The 19,700-nt window shown below is 42.0% G+C and overlaps 1 protein-coding gene across 5 annotated transcripts in view; it reads left to right on the forward strand.

Moving 5' to 3' along the window:
- The window catches only part of birc6 (baculoviral IAP repeat containing 6), a 371,663-nt gene that overhangs the window by 205,918 nt on the left and 146,045 nt on the right, over positions 1–19,700 (forward strand). For all 5 annotated transcript variants that reach the window (XM_072512201.1, XM_072512210.1, XM_072512218.1 and 2 more), the window contains 8 exons: positions 2,022–2,301; positions 4,175–4,431; positions 5,746–5,854; positions 7,411–7,632; positions 10,666–11,458; positions 12,734–12,877; positions 17,032–17,161; positions 19,033–19,164. In XM_072512201.1, coding sequence (XP_072368302.1) covers positions 2,022–2,301; positions 4,175–4,431; positions 5,746–5,854; positions 7,411–7,632; positions 10,666–11,458; positions 12,734–12,877; positions 17,032–17,161; positions 19,033–19,164 — 2,067 coding nt within the window. The remainder of the gene's footprint in view (positions 1–2,021; positions 2,302–4,174; positions 4,432–5,745; positions 5,855–7,410; positions 7,633–10,665; positions 11,459–12,733; positions 12,878–17,031; positions 17,162–19,032; positions 19,165–19,700) is intronic.

Consider the following 19,700-nt stretch of genomic DNA (forward strand, 5'->3'; position numbering starts at 1 on the left):
ACTTTTAAGTTATTTTATTATTATATTTTTTTCCCTCTTTTTTTTTTTTTTAAAAGATGCAATCACTGTCTTTACAGAAAAGTAAAAAGATGTTGCTTCTGGATCCTTCTGGTTGGTTGAAGGGACCTTCAGGCCCAACTTGGCAATCTATCTTCTTTAAAGTCTGGTCTTCTTTAGATGTATCAGCTATTTTAGCTCGGCTGCTATGCCCTGTCTATTTCCCATGGCCGAGCTGATTGTAATCTGAGTCTAGCTGCTTGTTCCTTCTCTGCTTCTCTCTCTCTCCCTCTGAGCTCTGGTTGTCGTTCTGGTTCTGAATCTGATAGTTCCTGCCCTGGTCTCGAGGTTTATATTTGCTTTCTAACAATTAAGTTTTTTGATGTTATTGTAAAGTAACTCTTATTTTCTTTGATTGTAAAAAATACCTTTTGATCTAAACCTTTTAATCCAACTAAGTATACATTTTGACAGGACTTCATCTCATAGATCTGATTACATTGTTTCCTTTGTGATGTTCAAAATGCTTTGATTTCAATAGGTGTTACTTTTTATTCCTGTCATTTCTATAGTTTTATTTTCCAATTGTGTCCTCGCTCAATTTTGACTTTGATTTTGGCTTTGAATTATGTTTCTTGTAGACTGATAAACCTGGTATTAGCAAATTTTCACACCTAGAGCCTCATCCATTCTTTTCTAGATCCTTCCTAAGTTAGTTACTTTCAATGAAGGTGTGAGCCATTGTTTTTGGCTTCATTCAAAATCCTGTTTGTCTTGTTTGCTAAGCCTGCTTGACCAAGGATATCTGCATTTTACAATCCTTCCCTGGCAGTTGTTGTTAACCCTTTGTGGGATCTTTCCCTGTATCCTATCATGTTTCTCTCAGACCAGATATTGCCAAACTTCCATGTTTCAAATGACACATCTTTCCATACTATCAATTACATAGCACAGTGATTAGCACAGTTCCTTCACAGCTCCAGAGCCCTGGGTTCGATTCCCGGTTTGGGTCACTGTCTGTGCGGAGTCTGCATGTTCTCCCCGTGTCTACGTGGGTTTCCTCTGGGTGCCCCGGTTTCCTCCCACAATCCAAAGACGTGCAGGTTAGGTGGATTGGCCATGATAAATTGCCCTTATTTTCCAAAAAGTTATGTGGGGTTACTGGGTTACGGGTATAGGGTGGAGGTATGGGGTGCTCTTTCCAAGGGTTGGTGCAGACTCGATGGGCCGAATGGCCTCCTGCACTGTAAATTCTATGAAGAGCAGGCTGGAGGCTGGGAATTCTACAGGCAGAAACTCTCCTTGTGACTCCCCGAAACTGTCTGCAAGGTACAAGTTAGGAGTGTGTTGGAATACTCTCCACTTGCCTGGATGAATACAGTTCCAATAAAAATCATGACGTCATCCAGGACAAAGCAACCCACTTGAGAGACACCACTGTAAACATTGACTCCCTTCACCACCGATGCACAGTGGCAGTAGTGTATACCAGCTTCAGGACACACAACACCAATTTGCAAAGCCTCCTTTGGCAGCACTTTCCAAAGCTGCAATCTCTACAATTTAGAAGGACAAAGGCAGCAGACACATTGCAAGTTCCATGATACTAACTTTAAACTATATCCCATTCCTTCAATGTTTCTGGGTCAAAAACCTGGGGCTCCCTTTCTAACACCACTGTTCTACGCTGGTTGGACTGTGGAAGTTCAAGGCGGGGGCCCACCATCACCACCTTGGGGGCAATTAGGGATGGTCAATAAATGCTGTCCTTGCCAGTGATGTTCACAAGCCATGATTGAATAAAGAAATAAAAGGAATTTGCGTTACTGGACTAGGAATTGCAAAACCCCGATCCTTTAATAATTTCTTACTAGAGAATACCTGGTGACGTGGGATATTTTGATGCTAATCAGCCTAACTGCAAGCAAATAACTGAGTTCACATTAAAAAAAAAAGTAATCTTTCAGGTTATGCGACAGGTCAACCGTTTGAATGTTATATTTATCCCATTTTCTTTCTTGCAGCATGTCCTTCTTCGGTATCAGTTGAGATCAGTGCAGATGGAGTGAACATGTTGCCCCTTTCTACTCCAATTATTACCAGTGGACTCACCTACATTAAAATACAGCTGGTCAAAGCTGAGGTAGCATCAGCTGTCTGCCTTCGTCTACACCGCCCACGAGACGCCAGCACACTGGGCCTATCGCAGATCAAACTACTGGGCCTAACAGCTTTTGGCAGCACCTCATCTGCAACTGTGAATAATCCTTTCCTGCCCTCTGAAGATCAGGTTTCTAAAACTAGGTGAGATGCTGGAGCTATGATGCCAATAATAAATACCTGAACAAAGCTCAATAAATGTCCAGAAGGAATTATTTTATGTTCACAGTGATACTGGGGAGCATTTTTCCCAGGACTGGATGCAGAAGATTGGAAAGGGATATGGGAATGTGGGTGCTCGGGCATACAAAAAATGGTCAGAGGTGGTATATATAAAAGTCGCTTCACTCAGTCATTTGGGGAATCCTTGGTTATTCATTCTACACACGTTCGGTCTCTTCGAATAGAGAGCCATTTCCAACTAGCCTTCTGCTTGGGGTTAACACAATAATAATCTTTTCCCTCTGCTTATCACAGCTGCATCTCTTGTCTGTCAAGATGTGAAAATTGGCACGATCGATCTTGGCCTGGGGTCTTTACTCCATGACAACCAAATCACATGGGCATGTTTCTTGGCAAATTTTAGTACAATTTAAATTCCCCATTCCTTTCCTTAAACTAAAGGAGGTAGTTTTAAAGATAACCATTTATAAAGTCTTATATTCATAAACATTTTATAAAGTCTTATATTCATAACAATGCCTGACTCCCAACAAAGTTACTCAGAAATATGCAGAAATTGTGGAAATCATAATAGGTTGAATAATAATAGGACGGCACGGTGGCATAGTGGTTCGCACTGTTGCCTCACAGCACCAGAGACCCGAGTTTGTATCCAACCCGGGTGACTGTGTGGAGATTGCACATTTTCCCTGTGTCTGCGTGGGTTTCCCCTGGATGCTCCAGTTTCCTCCCATAGTCCAAAGATGTACAGGTTAGGCGGATTGACCATGCTAAATTGCCCCTTAGGATAGGGTTGCAGGAATAGGGCGGGGGATTGGGCCTAGGTAGGGTGGTCTTTGATTCTATGATCGAAAGTCTTGGGTGAAATCTGCCAATGCCTGCTTTTAGAATATACATTGATTCTATTATTTTGCATGTTTGGAATATAATCTTTCCATAATGAAGGTATCAAAATGTTAACATAGAATTCTGACAGTGCAGAAGGAGGCCATTCGGCCCACTGAGTCTGCACCGACCCTTCAAAAGAGCACCCTACCTAGGCCCAATCCCCCACCCTAGCATTGTAATTCCATCTAACTAATTTAGCATAGCCAATCCTCTTAATCTGCATATTTTTGGACTATGGGAGGAAACTCTCTCCTACACGGGGAGAATGTGCAAACTCCACACAGTCACCCGAGGTCGGAATTGAACCCAGGTCCCTTGCGCTGGGAGGCAGCAGAACTAACCAGTGCCACGGTGCCGTCCAGGTTAAGTATTGAGTTTAAAACTTTACCAAAAATATGTTGATTTTCCTAAGTTATATGCGAACACATTGATAGATGCTGGATCAACAGAAGTCATGGCTGGTTTTGGAAGTCAGTGGCAGACACATGTCAACTAGGAAAGCTCTGGGTTTAATCCTTATTCCATGCTTAGGTAGTTGATCTCAGTCAATTAGTAGTGGAGATGCTACAATTAGCTTCAGGAGGGAAAAATGGACTGGAGTTTTTATCTCGAGTCTCTGCCCAATAGTGTGCTAACCTCTGCAGACATGTGAACATCAGGTAAGAACAGAATCAGCTTCAACTGTGAGACTCATCCACAGTTGTGTGGTCAGCTTAGACTCTAAATCTGCCCTCTTATTTGATTTATTGCCATTCCTGGGAATCGATTCATGCAAGGAGTAAATGGCTGTTGGAGTAGAGCACAGAAAACTGCTCCAGGTGGGAAATAACCTTTTATTTAGTCCAGATCCTACTTTGAAGTATTTGGACTGAATTTGAAACAGTTACAATGGGATGAACAGCCTTCTTCTGTTCTGTATGATTCTATGATTTACCTCTGTTTTCAGTATTGGTTGGATGCGACTGCTTCACCATTGCTTGACCCACATAAGTGAACTTGAGGCTATGATGGCCAGTGCAGCAGCTCCTACTGCTAACCTGCTGCAGACCTGTGCAGCGCTGCTGATGTCACCCTATTGCGGGATGCATTCACCGAATATTGAAGCTGTGTTGGTAAAGATTGGGTTGCAGTCGACCAAGATCGGCCTAAAACTGATAGACATTCTCCTAAGGAATTGTGCTGCTTCCGGCACTGACCCAACAGGTAAGAAATATTTTAATCTAGGCTATTTAAACTGAAGTGGGAAGCAGGGTTAATTGAGCTCCTTCACTAATCCAGTTATAATATGTGAAATGAGTGAAGATGACACCATAGTTTACAACTGAGGGGATGGGCAACTTCTTTTCACCATGCCAGCAACAATTAGCAGCCAATTGTCCGCTTCATGAATTTAACAGCTGTAAGAAACAATCTGGAATTGACTTTGACACCTGGCCTTGGAGGGGGTCCAGAGGAGGTTCACAAGAATGATCCCAGGAATTAAAGTTTGTCATACGAGTTATTGAGGACTCTGGGTCTATACTCGATGGAATTTAGAAGGATGAGCGGGGAGAGATTTCATTGAAATTTACAGAATACTGTGAGCCCTAGATAGAGTTGATGTGGAGAGGATGTTTCCACTAGTAGGGGAGACTAGAACCCGAGGGCACAGCCCCAGACTGAAAAGACGATCCTTTAAAACTGAGATGAGGAGGAATTTCTTCAGCCAGAGCGTGGTGAATCTGTGGAACTCATTGCCACGGAAGGCAGTGGAGGCCAAATCAGGGTGTTTTTCAGACCGAGATCGATAGGTTCTTGATTAATAAGGAGAACAGGGGTCCTGGGGAGAAGGTAGGATGATGTGGATGAGAAACATATCGGCCATGATCAATTTGGCCCTGGCAGGCCCAATGGCCTCATTCTGCTTCCACATCTTATGGTCCGTTAGTGAGGTGGAAAGATGGACTTGATGAGTAAAATTGCTTTTATTCCTGAATTTAGTTTTAATGAGAAATTTAGAATGGTCACCATTGAATGTGGCACAATGGTTAGCACAGCTGCCTCATAGCGCCAGGGACTGGGGTTCAATCCTGGCCTTGGGTGACTGACTGTAGAATTTTCACTTCCTCCCTGTGTCTGTGAAGGTTTCCTTTTGGGTTCTCCGGTTTCCTCCCACAGTCTAAAGATGTGCAGGTTAGGTGGACTGGCCATGCTAAATTGCCCCTTAGTGTTCAAACGTTGTGCAGCTTAGGTGAGGTTACGGGGATATGGTGGGAGGAGTGGACCTAGCTAAGTTGCTCTTTCGGAGGGTCTGTGCAGACTTGATGGGCCGAATGGCCACCTTCTGCACTGTAGGAATTCTATGGTTCTACGAATGCAAAGCAGGCGTTTAGTCAGATGACCTCCTGCGTTGAGACACAGAAGTTAGCGTTTTCTTTGCTTCTCTCTTCCTTCTTAATGGCCCTACTGCCAAACCACAGACCGGCTAACCCTCCCGAAGCTAACTTTGATCATTCTGACAACTTTTTGTTTGTCTAGATTTAAACAGCCCTTTGCTTTTTGGACGACTGAATGGCCTATCTTCTGATTCAACAATCGATATCCTGTATCAACTTGGAACAACTCAGGATCCTGGTACTAAAGACAGGTAATGTATCAGTGTTGTATGGGTAAGATTTGCTATGATTTTCTATAGATAAATTTTACAACAGGCAAAATGTGTTACGGATAATTTGTCTCACCAAAATGGCCCTGCAGTAGATGTGTCTTTTTATTATCACTTTACTGCTATGTAAACATTCCACAGCAGCTTTCCCAGGTGAGATTTTATCATGCTTCTTTGTAAAATAACTTTGTGACCAATCTTGCGTTGCTGACATTTTGAATTGTAGATAATATACGATTGCTATCTGCATAACGTCCTGTCGGACTCAGTGCTCACTATTAAGTCAGCAAAATTATTTTCTGATAAAGTCAGTACAGCATGGGGCTGTTTTAGCACAGGGCTAAATTGCTGGCTTTGAAAGCAGACCAAGGCAGGCCAGCAGCACGGTTCAATTCCCATACCAGCCTCCCCGAACAGGCGCCGGAAAGTGGCGACGAGGGGTTTTTCACAGTAACTTCATTTGAAGCCTACTTGTGACAATAAGCGATTTTCATTTAATTTTGGGCAACACGGTAGCATTGTGGATAGCACAATTGCTTCACAGCTCCAGGGTCCCAGGTTCGATTCCGGCTTGGGTCACTCTGTGCGGAGTCTGCACATCCTCCCCGTGTGTGCATGGGTTTCCTCCGGGTGCTCCGGTTTCCTCCCTCAGTCCAAAGATGTGCAGGTTAGGTGGATTGGCCATGATAAATTGCCCTTCATGTCCAAAATTGCCCTTAGTGTTGGGTGGGGTTACTGGGTTATGGGGATAGGGTGGAGGTGTTGACCTTGGGTAAGGTGCTCTTTCCAAGAGCAGGTGCAGACTCGATGGGCCGAATGGCCTAATTCTGCACTGTAAATTCTATGATAATCTATGATATATGAAATTATGAAATATTGTTTTGGAAATACAATACTGGAAAGCACCGCAGGGTAGTTTCTAACTTGGACTGAATGTTCTGGCACCCAATTTACCCCTGAGTTTCAACCACTGACATCACCAAGGGGCCTTCCCCTGGGTGGCTAGAACACACACCTACCATAAGTGGGAGGCTATTTCTTGATGCAAATCACAGGTCACCTGGCGTACAACAGGCTGGAGTTTTGCATACCATGTCTAATTTTACTGGCAGAATTTTTAACAAAAAACTCAAACAGTTAACTGGGGGGAGGAGCAGGAATGCTTCGAGATGCTAAAAGAAAATGTGGGCAATCGTCGCAAGATCAACTATGCTCTCCAAATTCCATGCACAAGGATTGTAATGACCTGAGCAACATGCCTGTTTGTGTCCTTCCCCATCCTAGTCCAATAGCTTTGATAACAATAGTGTCCTAATTATAATGGTTGGCATCAGGTTGGAACTTCATCTGAATCCCAACAATTAATACTGTTTTTATCAACTGAACAATGAGGAGAATGATGTGGATTTCCTATGTGGGTAACTTTTTGATGGTGGAAATTGTTATGTTTTTAGTTTCCAGCTTTGAAGGAAGAAGCATATATTGACATTTCATTTTTAAGATCACTGAGCTAGCGCACAATTTTTTTTCTGTTTCAGGATTCAGGCTTTGCTGAAGTGGGTTTATGACTCTGCAGGAGTGGCTGCAGTAAAGAGAAGTGGTCATGTGGCCACTGTAAATTCGGAGAATGTAACTCGCGAGTATGGTCTCCTTATGCCATCACCTTCTCATTTGCATTGTGTAGCTGCTGTCCTATGGCATAGTTATGAGTTACCAGTCGAGTATGATCTTCCAGGCTTGCTAAACAGAGAACTTTTTGAGTAAGTAGAGTACTTCCGAAGTATTTAACTTTTTTAAGATCACCTTTCATTGTTTCTTCCAGCCTTTGAGTGATTTCTGTTCACGTGTATTATTCTAACTGGATTTAGAGGTTAATTTTTTTTAAATCTAGAGTACCCAATTCTTTTTTTTTTTTTCCAATTAAGCGGTAATTTAGGAAGGCCAATTCACCTACCCTGGGTCACCCCCATGACCAAAAAGATGTGCAGGGCAGGTGAATTGGCCATGCTAACCACGCAGACACTGGAAGAATGTGCAAACTCCACATGGACAGTGACCCCGGGGCTGGGATCGAACTCGGGTCCTCAGTGCCATGAGGCAGCAGTGCTAACCACTGCCACCATACCGCCCAGGATTTCTAGGTTAATTGAAAATAATTTAAAATCGGGAACTTTAGGAATTTTAAACCTTGAAAATCCTGTTAATCTGTCACCAAGAGGGTGTGATGTGGTGATGGATAAAATGGGTGTAAAATCAGTTTTTAAAGAAGAATATTTGGAAAGTCATCAAATTTGTAATCTGCAAAGTGTGGCAATATTTTTCTTCTTCTATATCATTTTCCGGTTAAGGTTGTGCCTAGGCAAATTTTGCCCTTTTCTCCCTGTAACCATGACGGACCTCTGTCCCAACAGCAAGGTCAATGTCAGAAAGTTCTCCATCAGCGAGGAATTGTAGGTCCAATATCGTACTAATGATCTCAAGCTTTCACGACTGAAAGAATGATGAGAGGACTTGTGGGGAGACGTCCTATGAAAGTGGCTTGCTTTGACATCAACACCACTCCCAAATTCTGATTTCCAGTTTCCTTATATGAACATAGAAAAAGATTGAGCAGGAGTGGGCCATCTGGCCCTTTGAGCTTGCTCTGTCATTTAGTAGGACCGTAGTCGATTTGTTGATGGCCTCAGTTCCACTTTCCTGCCTGCTGCCCATAACCCTTAATCCAAAGTTTAATGACACTCCGAAGAAATTCTCCTCTCTGCCCCTTGCCTGAAACCTCAGTGTCAGCCATAACTGAGTTGGTAGCACATTGGCCTGTGAAGCACCAAGTTTCTGGTTCAATCAACATCAAAAGAAACAGATTATCTTTTCATTATCGTGCTGCTGTTTGTGGGAGATTGCAGAGTGCAAATTAGCTGATGATTTCTCTTACCTTACAACAGCGGCATGGTAGCATAGTGGTTAGCACTGTTGTTTCACAGCTCCAGGGTCCCAGGTTCGGTTCCCGGCTTGGGTCACTATCTGTGTGGAGTCTGCATGTTCTCGCTCTGTCTGCGTGGGTTTCCTCCGGGTGCTCCTGTTTCCTCCCACAAGTCCCGAAAGACGTGATGTCAGGTAATTTGGACGTTCTGAATTCTCCCTCTGTACCCGACCAGGCGCCGGAATGTGGCGACAAGGGGCTTTTCACAGTAATTTCATTGCAGTGTTAATGTAAGCCTACTTGTGACAATAAAGATTATTAAAGATTATTAATATTAGCTACTCTAGTTCAAAGTTCTTGGTCACACTGTAAAATGCTTTGAGATGTCTGGTGAGCGTTAAAAGCATTATATAAAATCATATCTTTAACTATGCCTAGGAGTTCAAATTGCAATGTTTTAAAAAATAAATTTGGAGTACCCAATTCTTTCTGTCCAATTAAGGGGCGATTTAGCGTGGCCAATTCACCTACCCTGCACACCTTTTTGGGTTGTGGGGCTGAGTCCCACGCAGACATGGGGGGAATGTGCAAACTCCACACGGGCAGTGACCTGGGGCCGGAATTGAACCCGGGTCATCAGCGCCGTGATGCAGCAATACGCAACCGTGCTGCCCTCTAGATTGCAACATGAGCAGAAACATCTTCTTCGCATCAATCCTGTCAAGTTTCCTCAGAATCTTGTATGTTTCAGTAAGAGCATCTTTGATTCTTCTTAACTTCAATCAATATAGGCCAAACCTGCTCAATCTTTCCTCATCACGATAACCCCTTTGACTCCGGAATCAAACTAGCAAACTTCTGAACTACCTCTACTGAAAGTGTGTATCCCTCCTTAAATAAGGAGACCAAAACTCTCGGTGTGGTCTCACCAGTGCTCTGTCCACCTGAAACAAAATTACCCTACTTTTTTGCTCCATCCCCCTTGCAATAAAAACCAATATGCTGTGCTTGCATGCTAACTTTTTATGATTTATGTATGAGGGCACTCGGATCATTCTGAACCATCGTATTTGCTATTTAAATAATCTGCTCGCTTATTCCTCTTCCCAAAGTGGGCAAGTTTCCATTTCCCTTTTATTATTTATCTGCTTCCAGACACATTCACCAATTAGAGGACACATGAAATGATGCGTTTGCCTAGAATGGGGACGATGGATGAAATACTGTCAAATTAAGATGGAGATTTAAGTGTTGTACTGAGTCTTGAGCACTATCTTACTGTGTAGCTATATAGAACATAGAAATTAGAAATTACGGTGTAGAAGGAGACCATTAGGCCCATCGAGTCCACACTGTCCCTTGGAAAGAGCACCCTACTTACACCCGCACCTCCAGCCTATCCCCGTAAACCCACCATACCTTTTGGATACTAAGGGGAAATTTAGCATGGCGAATCCACCTAACCTGCACATCTTTGGACTGGGGGAGGAAACCCACGGAGCTCCCGGAGGAAACCCACGCAGACACGGGGAGAAAGTGCAAACTCCACACAGACACCCAATGCCTGAATTGAACACGGGACCCTGGAACTGTGAGGCAGCAGTGCTAGCCACTGTGCCACCTTTTGTATTTCTGTGCATTGTTGCAATATACAATAAACATGGGCGAATGTGTCTTTAAATACAGTAGTTCTTTTTTAAAATATAAATTTAGTGTATCCAATTTAGAGTAACCACTGTGCCACCGTGCTGTCCAATATAGTTGTTCTGATTGTAAATCTGCACCTTTATGTTTTGCTGCTACAACCACATTTATATCACCAGAGCAATTTCAAACTTGTACTATAAGGTAATTGTAAATTTTATCTTTTCAGATTACTGTACAACTGGTCCATGTCACTTCCTTGCAACATGGTTCTGAAGAAATCTGTCGACAGTTTGCTATGTTCCATGTGTCACATTCATCCAAGTTACTTTTCTTTGCTAATGGGTTGGATGGGCATCACTCTGCCTTCTCTACAAATGCAGCACAGACTTTCCATGACAGATGACAGCAAGAAAGAGGATTTGGATTCTGGTTTAACGGATGACTCCAAAAATGCACAAGCACCCATTGCACTAAATGAATCACACCTTGTAACTCTAGCAGCAGCAACCCAATCTCCAGAAGCTATCAAACAGCTTCTGGAGTCAAGTCTACCGTCAATGCTTGTGAAGAGCTTAATCAGGTTCTGCTTCAATCATATTTCCAGTTTGGATTGTGCAGTGCCTTATGCAGAGGTTGCCACAGACCGAAACAAGCGGCATCATTCCCAGCAAAATGTGATCAGTAAGGTTCCCCTCACGGCAGATCTGGTGGCTCCTGTTCTGCGGTTTCTAACTGAAGTAGGCAGCAGCCACACCATGAAGGACTGGCTAGGGGGACCAGAAGTAAACCCCTTGTGGACTGCTCTCTTGTTCCTGCTGTGCCATTCCAGTAGCAGCAGCTCTGGACACCACCATCACAATGGGTCCCAATATATTGGATCAAGATATCTTCCGTCTGCCTCTTCACCTGCAGGAGTAGGACTGACCACTCAACAGAGAACAGCAATTGAAAATTCCACAGTGGCATTCTTCTTGCAGTGCATTTCTTGTCATCCAAACAATCAAAAATTAATGGCTCAGGTAATTTTAGCATTTCTGATTGTGGAGTGCCTTTATCCAGTGTGTAGCTGACCACATAGATTGAATATGACCTACATGGGTTTGGAAGCAAACTTTTTTTTTTTTTTTTTTTTGCAACTATGTTTTTATCCACTTCATTGAAAAAGTATTAAGAAAAATAATCAGAATTATACTTGTTAATCTGTGTTCATATTTTTTTCCCTGGGAAAGATTTTTTTTGTTTTTCCTATCTTGGAACTGTTAACTCATGTTTGTGATGAGTTCTGGTATCTCGGCTACTTTAATCATGCTTCCATCTTTAGAAATTTTAATAGTTTATTCAATGGGATGGTTCTATATAAGCTCCATCCTCCGTTTACTTGGTGTATGTATTTTTCAGTGAGTGTTACTGGCAGCATCTTCAGGAGAGCATGTGTAAAATTACAGAGCAGCATGATGTTTTCAGAATTGCCCATCTAAGTGAAATACCCAACTTCTATGGTTCACTTACTTGATTAACTACTAGGGAAGCTTTGCAGAGATGACTTTATTCTCCATCAGTTATTACACTTCACCTCCCTCCCCATGATCACTTGCTGGTTCTATAATTGCCAGCAACCTTTCAGTGCTCCCCAAATGTCTACTTTCAAATTTCCAACCTCAACTCACACTAAAACACTGAATAAGCACAACTAGCAAGTGTCATTGAATAGCAATGAGCTATGAGCTTGTTTCACTTCTCTATCGTCTAGGGCTACTGAGGCTATTTTTTGAACTTCCACTCTTTCCCTTCTGAAATAGTAACAGCCTCCCCGAACAGGCGCCGGAATGTGGTGACTAGGGGCTTTTCACAGTAACTTAATTTGAAGCCTACTTGTGACAATAAGCGATTTTCACTTCATTTCATTTCATAAACTCCCCTCAACACAGGCAAGAAATTGAAATTTGGATCATCCTGATTTGTATGAGGCAGCTACTTCCCAGATACATTCACTGAGCCATTTAAGTAGCTGCAGTGGTAATTTCTCCTGTCTGATATTCATTTCAGTTTTATGGGCTCTACAACCACCCTCAATGGTTCAAAGTTCTATCATGATAACCACTAAAGTTCCAATCAAATCAAATTTAAAAAAAGGTTAATTTGGGCATTTGTACAGCTTAGTTAATAAAAAGTTAGAAATAACTCGATTTTAGTATTTTGCTGAGATGGGTTTAAATACGGTGTGGAGCATTGTCCGATTCCCATTAAGCAATAAATAACAAGAGAACTTAATTTTTCAATTTAAATATTTTCAGGTTCTGTGTGAATTATTCCAATCGACACCTCAGCGACCAAATGTTCCAACATCTGGAAATATTTCTGGCTTTATCAGGAGGCTTTTCTTACAGCTAATGCTTGAAGATGAGAAAGTGACTGTGTTTCTTCATTCTCCTTGCCCTGTAAGTACTGATTGACATTGTCAGCAGAGCTAAAAGATTTTCTGAGTGCTGCCTTAGAACAAGAGGATAAAAGAAATGAATGTTTTTTTGGGGTGGAAACTTTTAGTCAGATGTACATTTTGCATTGAATGACATGGAAGTAATATTTAGAATATTGAGCGAAGGTGGCAGGAGCACATTGATCTGGCGATCACTAGCCATCTCAGTTGTGCATTGCGATTCATGAAGGTGCCTCATCATGTTCTCAGTATGTCTTGCGAAGCATATTAATCCATTGAGCATGGCTGCCTCACTTCAGAATGATGCATAAATCGCAATTTAAAACCGGTTGTGAACCCGAGTGTGTAGCGTGGACTGTGGAATCAGTATTCTTTTGTTGCTCAATTTAAGTTCTGAATGTGAACAGATACAAATATCCACTTCTTCACAAAGGAGGCACGAAGATGGATTCAAATGGAGGGAATGCTTTGCCTTCGTTTTGTCACTGAATTGGTCCAGCCTCTTGTAATTTGCATTCTGATATTCGCAAGTACAGTTTTAAAAAAAACCACTATATCGGTTTTGCAGCTGCTGTACTGTCATGAACAATAACGTAAAGGGTTACGGGGATAGTGTGGGATAGAATGTGCTTAATTATCTAGAAATAACAATGGTTGTGCACTTCATAAAGAGTTCAGTAAATCCCCATGTTTGCGTGGGTTTGACTCCCACAACCCAAAGATGTGCAGGTTAGGTGGATTGGCCACGCTAAATTGCCCCTTAATTGGAAAAAATAATAATAGGGTTCTCTAAATTTATAAAAAAGGTTCAGTAAAAAAAAATCTTGGAATCCAAGGGGCAGGATTCTCCAATAATGTGCCTAGGCCCCCACTCCAGCGTCAAAACGCGGTTGTTTCACTCTGGACTTCTCCTACTTGAAAGGGGGTAGCAGGGCCCCGGAGTACTCCCCGCAGCTCTGCCTGCCGATTTGGGGCCCTGCACGTCCGGTTGGGAGTCCGCACATGCGCACAGCAGGGGCCGCGGCCGCCCGCGCGACATGGCGGACTCGCAACGTGGAGCAGCCCCGACAATATAGGCCCTTCCGAGATCACGTCTTCCTGCGGATCGGTGGCCCCCGATCGTTAGCCTGGCCGTCACTGAGGCCGCCCCAGTGAAAAATCCCCCCGCACCCCACCAGGGCGGCTGCGGACTGACCACCGACCGTTCCTGACGGGCAAAACGTGGTTAGAACCACGCCGCCGGGAACTCGGCCAGTTGTTGTCGGTGAATCACGGGGGTGGACTCTCTCTGTCAATGGCCCATACCCGCGGGAGCGGTGTCGCAATGGTTTCCGGTATCAACGCCATTCCCCCCCCTGGTGCTGATCACGATTTCGGCGTGGTGGCTCAGAGAATCCCACCCAAGAAGTTCAAGGTGAGGGGCAGGATGTTAGGGGGATTTGAGGAAGAACCATTTTACCCAGAGGGTGGTGACGGTCTGGAATGCACTGCCTGGGAGGGTGGTAGAGGCGGCTTGGATAAGCACTTGGTAAGTGATAACATTCAAGGCTATGGGCCAAATGCTGACAAATGGGATTAGGTAGGCAGATCAGGTGCCTTTCATGCATCAGTGCAGACTCGATGGGCCAAAGAGCCTCTTCTGCACTATTATTCTGTGAAATGGAAATGGAGTTTGGCTGTAAACTAATGTCCATAATTATTGGAAAAACAGTTATTTTAGAGAGTATAGAGCAGGCTCATGGCTTACTGATTCTAATGAAAAATTAATTTAATTCCATAGCGTAATTCATAAAGCTTTCAAGAATTTTGTGCAATAAAAATAGAATTTGTAGTCCTGCGTTGGATTAACCCAGCAATCCACATTCCAGGTGAATAAACCTGAATCTATTTCTTGGTTTACAATGTAGTGACGCATCCACTAGATGGCTTCCTTGGACTGCGTTCAATGTTACAAGCGAGTATAAGGTGGAGTTGCCACAGGATTTCTAGTCGCATTTGATTTCCAGAGAAATCTTAATTTCAAAATTATTTAATGCGCTGGGTGGCACTGTGGTGATGCAGATGACCTAATATTCAGTTTGAGACATTATATTCCAACTTTGTTATTTCTGCTCAATTGAGCTTATTATTTAATTAAAAATTTCTTGATGCACAGTAAACTCTAAACTGCGAATGTATGTGGTGAAATATAGGCGGAAAATACATTCTTGCCCCTAAGAATCATTATGGAAAAAGTCATAATGCAAATACCTATGTCACATGTACTGCAGAGTTCAAGAGGTGCCTCACCCACCATCTTTTTGCAGGCAATTAGGAAAAGGCATTAAATATGCCGTAAGACATAGGAGCAGAAGTGGGCCATTCGGTCCATCGAGTCTGCTCCACCAAGCAATGAGGTTATTTGTTTTTAATAAACATTTTATTGAGGTATTTTTTGGTATTATAACAACACCAAAATAAACAATGTACATGAAACTATAAACATAGTGCAAAAGCCGTCTCCCTCCCTTACAGGTCCCACCTTTATTAACCCCCCTACTCTAAGCTAAACTAACCCCGTCCTTCAGCTGACGATTAATTTTCCGCGAAGAAAGCAATGAGGTTGACTGATATGGCGCACTCCGTGAGCAAAGAAAAAAGCAAATAAGTTTTTCATTATTTGCGCATGTGATTTTCTGAGGGGTACACTGAGGGAGAATTCTGAATGTCCACTTCACCTTACAAGCACATCTTTTAGAACTTGTGTGTGTGTGGGGGGGGGGGGGAGAGAGAACCGGAGCACCCGGAGGAAACCCGACAAACATGGAGAGAATGTGCAGACCCCGCACAGAAAGTGATCCAAGCCGGGAATCGAACCCGGGCCCCTTGCGCTGTGGAGCAACAGTGCTAACCACTGTGCTACCATGCCCTTCATAAGAAATAGAAGCAGGAATAAGCCATAGGGCACCTTTAACTAACTCTGACCTTTTCAATAAGATCATGACTGATCTGTCATAGTTAAGGTACTGGATGGTCCAAAGATTGATAGAGGAGGATTTAGAATGGCTGGCTGTACATAAGATTGATATGTCACCAGGACTAAATGGGATGAACCAGAAGATGCTGAGGGAAGTAAATGCATAAATCGTGGATGCACTGGCCAAAATCTTTCAATATTCCTTTGATGTAGGGTTGCTCCAGAGATCTGGAGAATTGCAAATTCTACACCTTTTTCAAAGAAAGGGCGCAAGAATAAACAAGCCAGTCAGTTTAACCTTGATGATGAGGAAACTTGTAGAAATGACAACCCAGGACAAAATTAACAGTCACTTGGGCAAGAGTGAATGAATTAAGGAAAGCCAATTCCAATTTGTTGAAATCAATTCATGTCTAACAAATTAATTACGCTTTTTGTTACGGGAACAAAAAGCAACGATGAGAGTAAATGTGACGTACATGGACCTGCAAAAGGCATTTGATAAAATGCTACATAATAGGTTTCTCAAGAACGTTGAATAAAAGGCACACTGGCGACATGGATATGAAGTTGGCTGTGACAGGAAACCAGAGTGTCAAAGGTTTTTGGACTTGAGGCAGGTATACAGTGATGTTCCCCAAGGGTCAGTTCTTGGAGCACTGTGTTAAGTCATGTAGACTTGGGTGTATAGGGCACAATTTTGATATTTGCAGATGACACAAACATGCAAATATTGTTGAACTGGGTATAGGATAGTGATAGATTTCAAAAGGACAAAAGTTGATGGAATGGGCATGAAATGAAATGTACAGCGCAGAAACATGATGAGGGAAGAGCAAGGAGAAGCAATATAAACCAATGAGTACAATTCTAAAGTTGGGTTGGTGGGGATGGGTGAGGTGCGGATGGTTGGAGAAACGGTGGGGGGGGGGGGGGGGGTTATTTGTGCACAAAAAACTTGTGTCAACATTCTCGATCAATTGGACGAAGAAAGCAATTTAAATATGGGAACAGGGTGTAAATGTGCCTGGAGTTATTTACTTGCGTGGAGGATAAAAACTGGCACAAACTAATTTCCATGTTCGTAACTTTGATGTAATTCTATTTCATAGCACAATTTTTAAAAATCTTGTGTCATGTGTTCATTCTACTGTGAGTCATAATTATTTATCCATCTCCCACAATTTTTTTTCTTTTAGCTCTATAAAGGCAGAATTAATGCTACCAGCCATGTGATCCAACATCCCATGTATGGAGCTGGACATAAATATCGCACCCTACATTTGCCAATTTCAACCACGCTGGCTGAAGTTTTGGACCGTGTATCAGGTATTATTTTAAAATCATGTATGTATTAAAACGTAATCCAATAAACCTTTCAACGTTTCATGTTGTCTGCACAGATGTGATGGTGTTCATGCAAAAACTTTGACACCTTTAGACCTTTGAAGAATCGAACTTGCCCTTTTGTAAAGTAAATTTTATTGGAAGTATCTCCAGTCAGGACTTCAACTAATTATATGTGCATATGTGCGGCAAAAACCTGTACGTAGTATGATATGGATTCATGTATAATTATCAGTGGCATTTTAAGTCCTAATGTTGATCGAGAGCTTTAGGATTAATGTAAACGTTTTTCTAGAATTAAAATGGAGGACCAGATTATACTGGTATGCTTTGTTCAGGAAGGACCACGTTTTTATGTACTTAATGTTGTGTACGAAGTTTAGGATTATTTCAGTTATATGCACATTTATTTGTAATGGATTGCATACTTAAAGGTTAAGGAGAAAACTGAATATTCTAATAGAGATGTGAAATTCGACTGACATTTAATGCTGTAGGTCAGTAGCAAATGGGCATAGATCAAGTGTAATTACATTTTTTTCATTTGGTACTTTGCTGCAAACTGGGGTTAATGCTTTCCTTGGGGACAAAAGTGGTCAACCCGAATCTAGCTGTAGAATCACAGACATTTCCAGCCTGGAAGGATGCCTCTTTATTGCAATCAAATCTTTCCTTAAGTTTGCTGACCAGAATTGCACAGTACTTCCCTTTGTAGCCTAACCGGTGGTTTCATTTTTTCATTTCATGTGGTTACAAGCATAACCTCCTCGCTCTTACATTCAGTGCCTCAGCTCATTAAAGCAAGTATCTCATATCCCTTCTTGACCACCCAATCCTCCTATCCAGCCACCTTCAGGGTGCACTCCACAATTCCTCTCTTCCGCTATACTTCTCAGTATTTCTCCATTTATTGTGTATTCCCTTCCTTGGTTAGCCTTCCCCAAGTCCATTATCTCACACTTCTTGGGATTGAACTCCATTTACCACAGTTCTGTCCATCCGACTACCCCACTGATATCTTCTAGCAATCTACAGTTTCTTTTTCATTACATGGCCAGTTTTTTGTATCTGTACATTTTTTATTTGTACCCCCAACATTCAGATCCAAATCAATTGTTTATAGCAGAATACTGTTTGAACACATTTAAATCACAGACTTGGCCAGTTTAGTTATCATTCAAAACCGTAAGCATTTCTCATTTTAAAATTGGAAAATAAAATAACATTTTCAACATTGTTCGAAGTGGTGGAGAATTATAAAAGATTCCATCTCTAATTGACATTTACTTGAAAATCCGGTTATGGGTCTATTAATTCAGCTGTCAAGGTCAGTCTCTATAGTTCATATTACAGATTTTAGTTATGGGTACTGTGGCTGTCAGACTCAGCAAAATCTGTTTACAGTTTGTTAGCCAGGATTTCTCTGATAAATTATCTTTCCTACAAGACCTTGAATAAATCAACGGTTCTTTGTTGTTTCCTTCAAAATATGTGAGTAGTTGTACAAACCTAGTGCATGAAAAGATACTATAATGATGCATTGGTCTTGTGGGTCAACCAGAATGAAGGGCGGTTAATAAAGGGCGTGCTTACATACTAATATTAAACATGGGAGAAGGCAAGAGAATGGGGATGAGAAAATATCAGCCATGATTGAATGGCGGAGCAGACTCGATGGGCCGAGTGGCCTAATTCTGTTCCTATGGTCTTATGGTTCAGTAACTCGTGTGTTTGGTTATTAGGGAAAATAATTTTGGAAATTGATTGGAGGATTATTTTGAAGTTTCATGTTTAGAGCATTGACTGTCCTTTGACATGTATGTATTTTCGCCCTGTGCACTTTTGCACATTAGATACACCAAGTATCACTGCTAAATTAATCAGTGAGCAAAAAGAGGAAAAGGAGAAAAGGAACCAAGAGGAGAAAGACAAGTTGAAAAGTGACAATGGCTTCCAAGACAACTACAGTGTTGTTGTTGCCTCTGGTAATTAATGCTTGTAATACATCTGTGCGCACCCAGTTATGTATATGCTGCAATTTTGTTTTATGAACCCCCTGGTGGCCTCTTCACTTAATCATGCAGAAAAAGGTTGCTACTTCAGAATACAGAATATTTATTGCTGATGCATTGTGAAATAATTGTGTGCTGGGAGAATAAGTACAGATTATTTTTAAAAGCTTTTGTTCTGATGCGTTATTTTAAACTGTCCAAATTCACTTGAAAAATGTGGTGGATGCTGCACATTATATCACATAATATTTTCATGGTGTTCAAAGCCAGTTCAAGTCTTACTTTTCAATTATATACTCAAATTTACCTGGGAATTTTCTTGCGTGCAACATAGCGTGCTAGTTAGATTTTAAAAAGCTGCGTTCTGAATTAAACTTCCAGCAGTATCCCTGCTCAGCTGAATATGTTCCAGTAACAACATGCAGCACATTGAAGGCTGGCTAAAAATTGATTTCTCATGACTTGTGTGAATTCCGTAATAAATTTCTGTTGCTGGGCTTAAGAAAACA

The sequence above is a fragment of the Scyliorhinus torazame genome, chromosome 1 (assembly GCF_047496885.1).
Source record: "Scyliorhinus torazame isolate Kashiwa2021f chromosome 1, sScyTor2.1, whole genome shotgun sequence".
Taxonomy (NCBI): domain Eukaryota; kingdom Metazoa; phylum Chordata; class Chondrichthyes; order Carcharhiniformes; family Scyliorhinidae; genus Scyliorhinus; species Scyliorhinus torazame.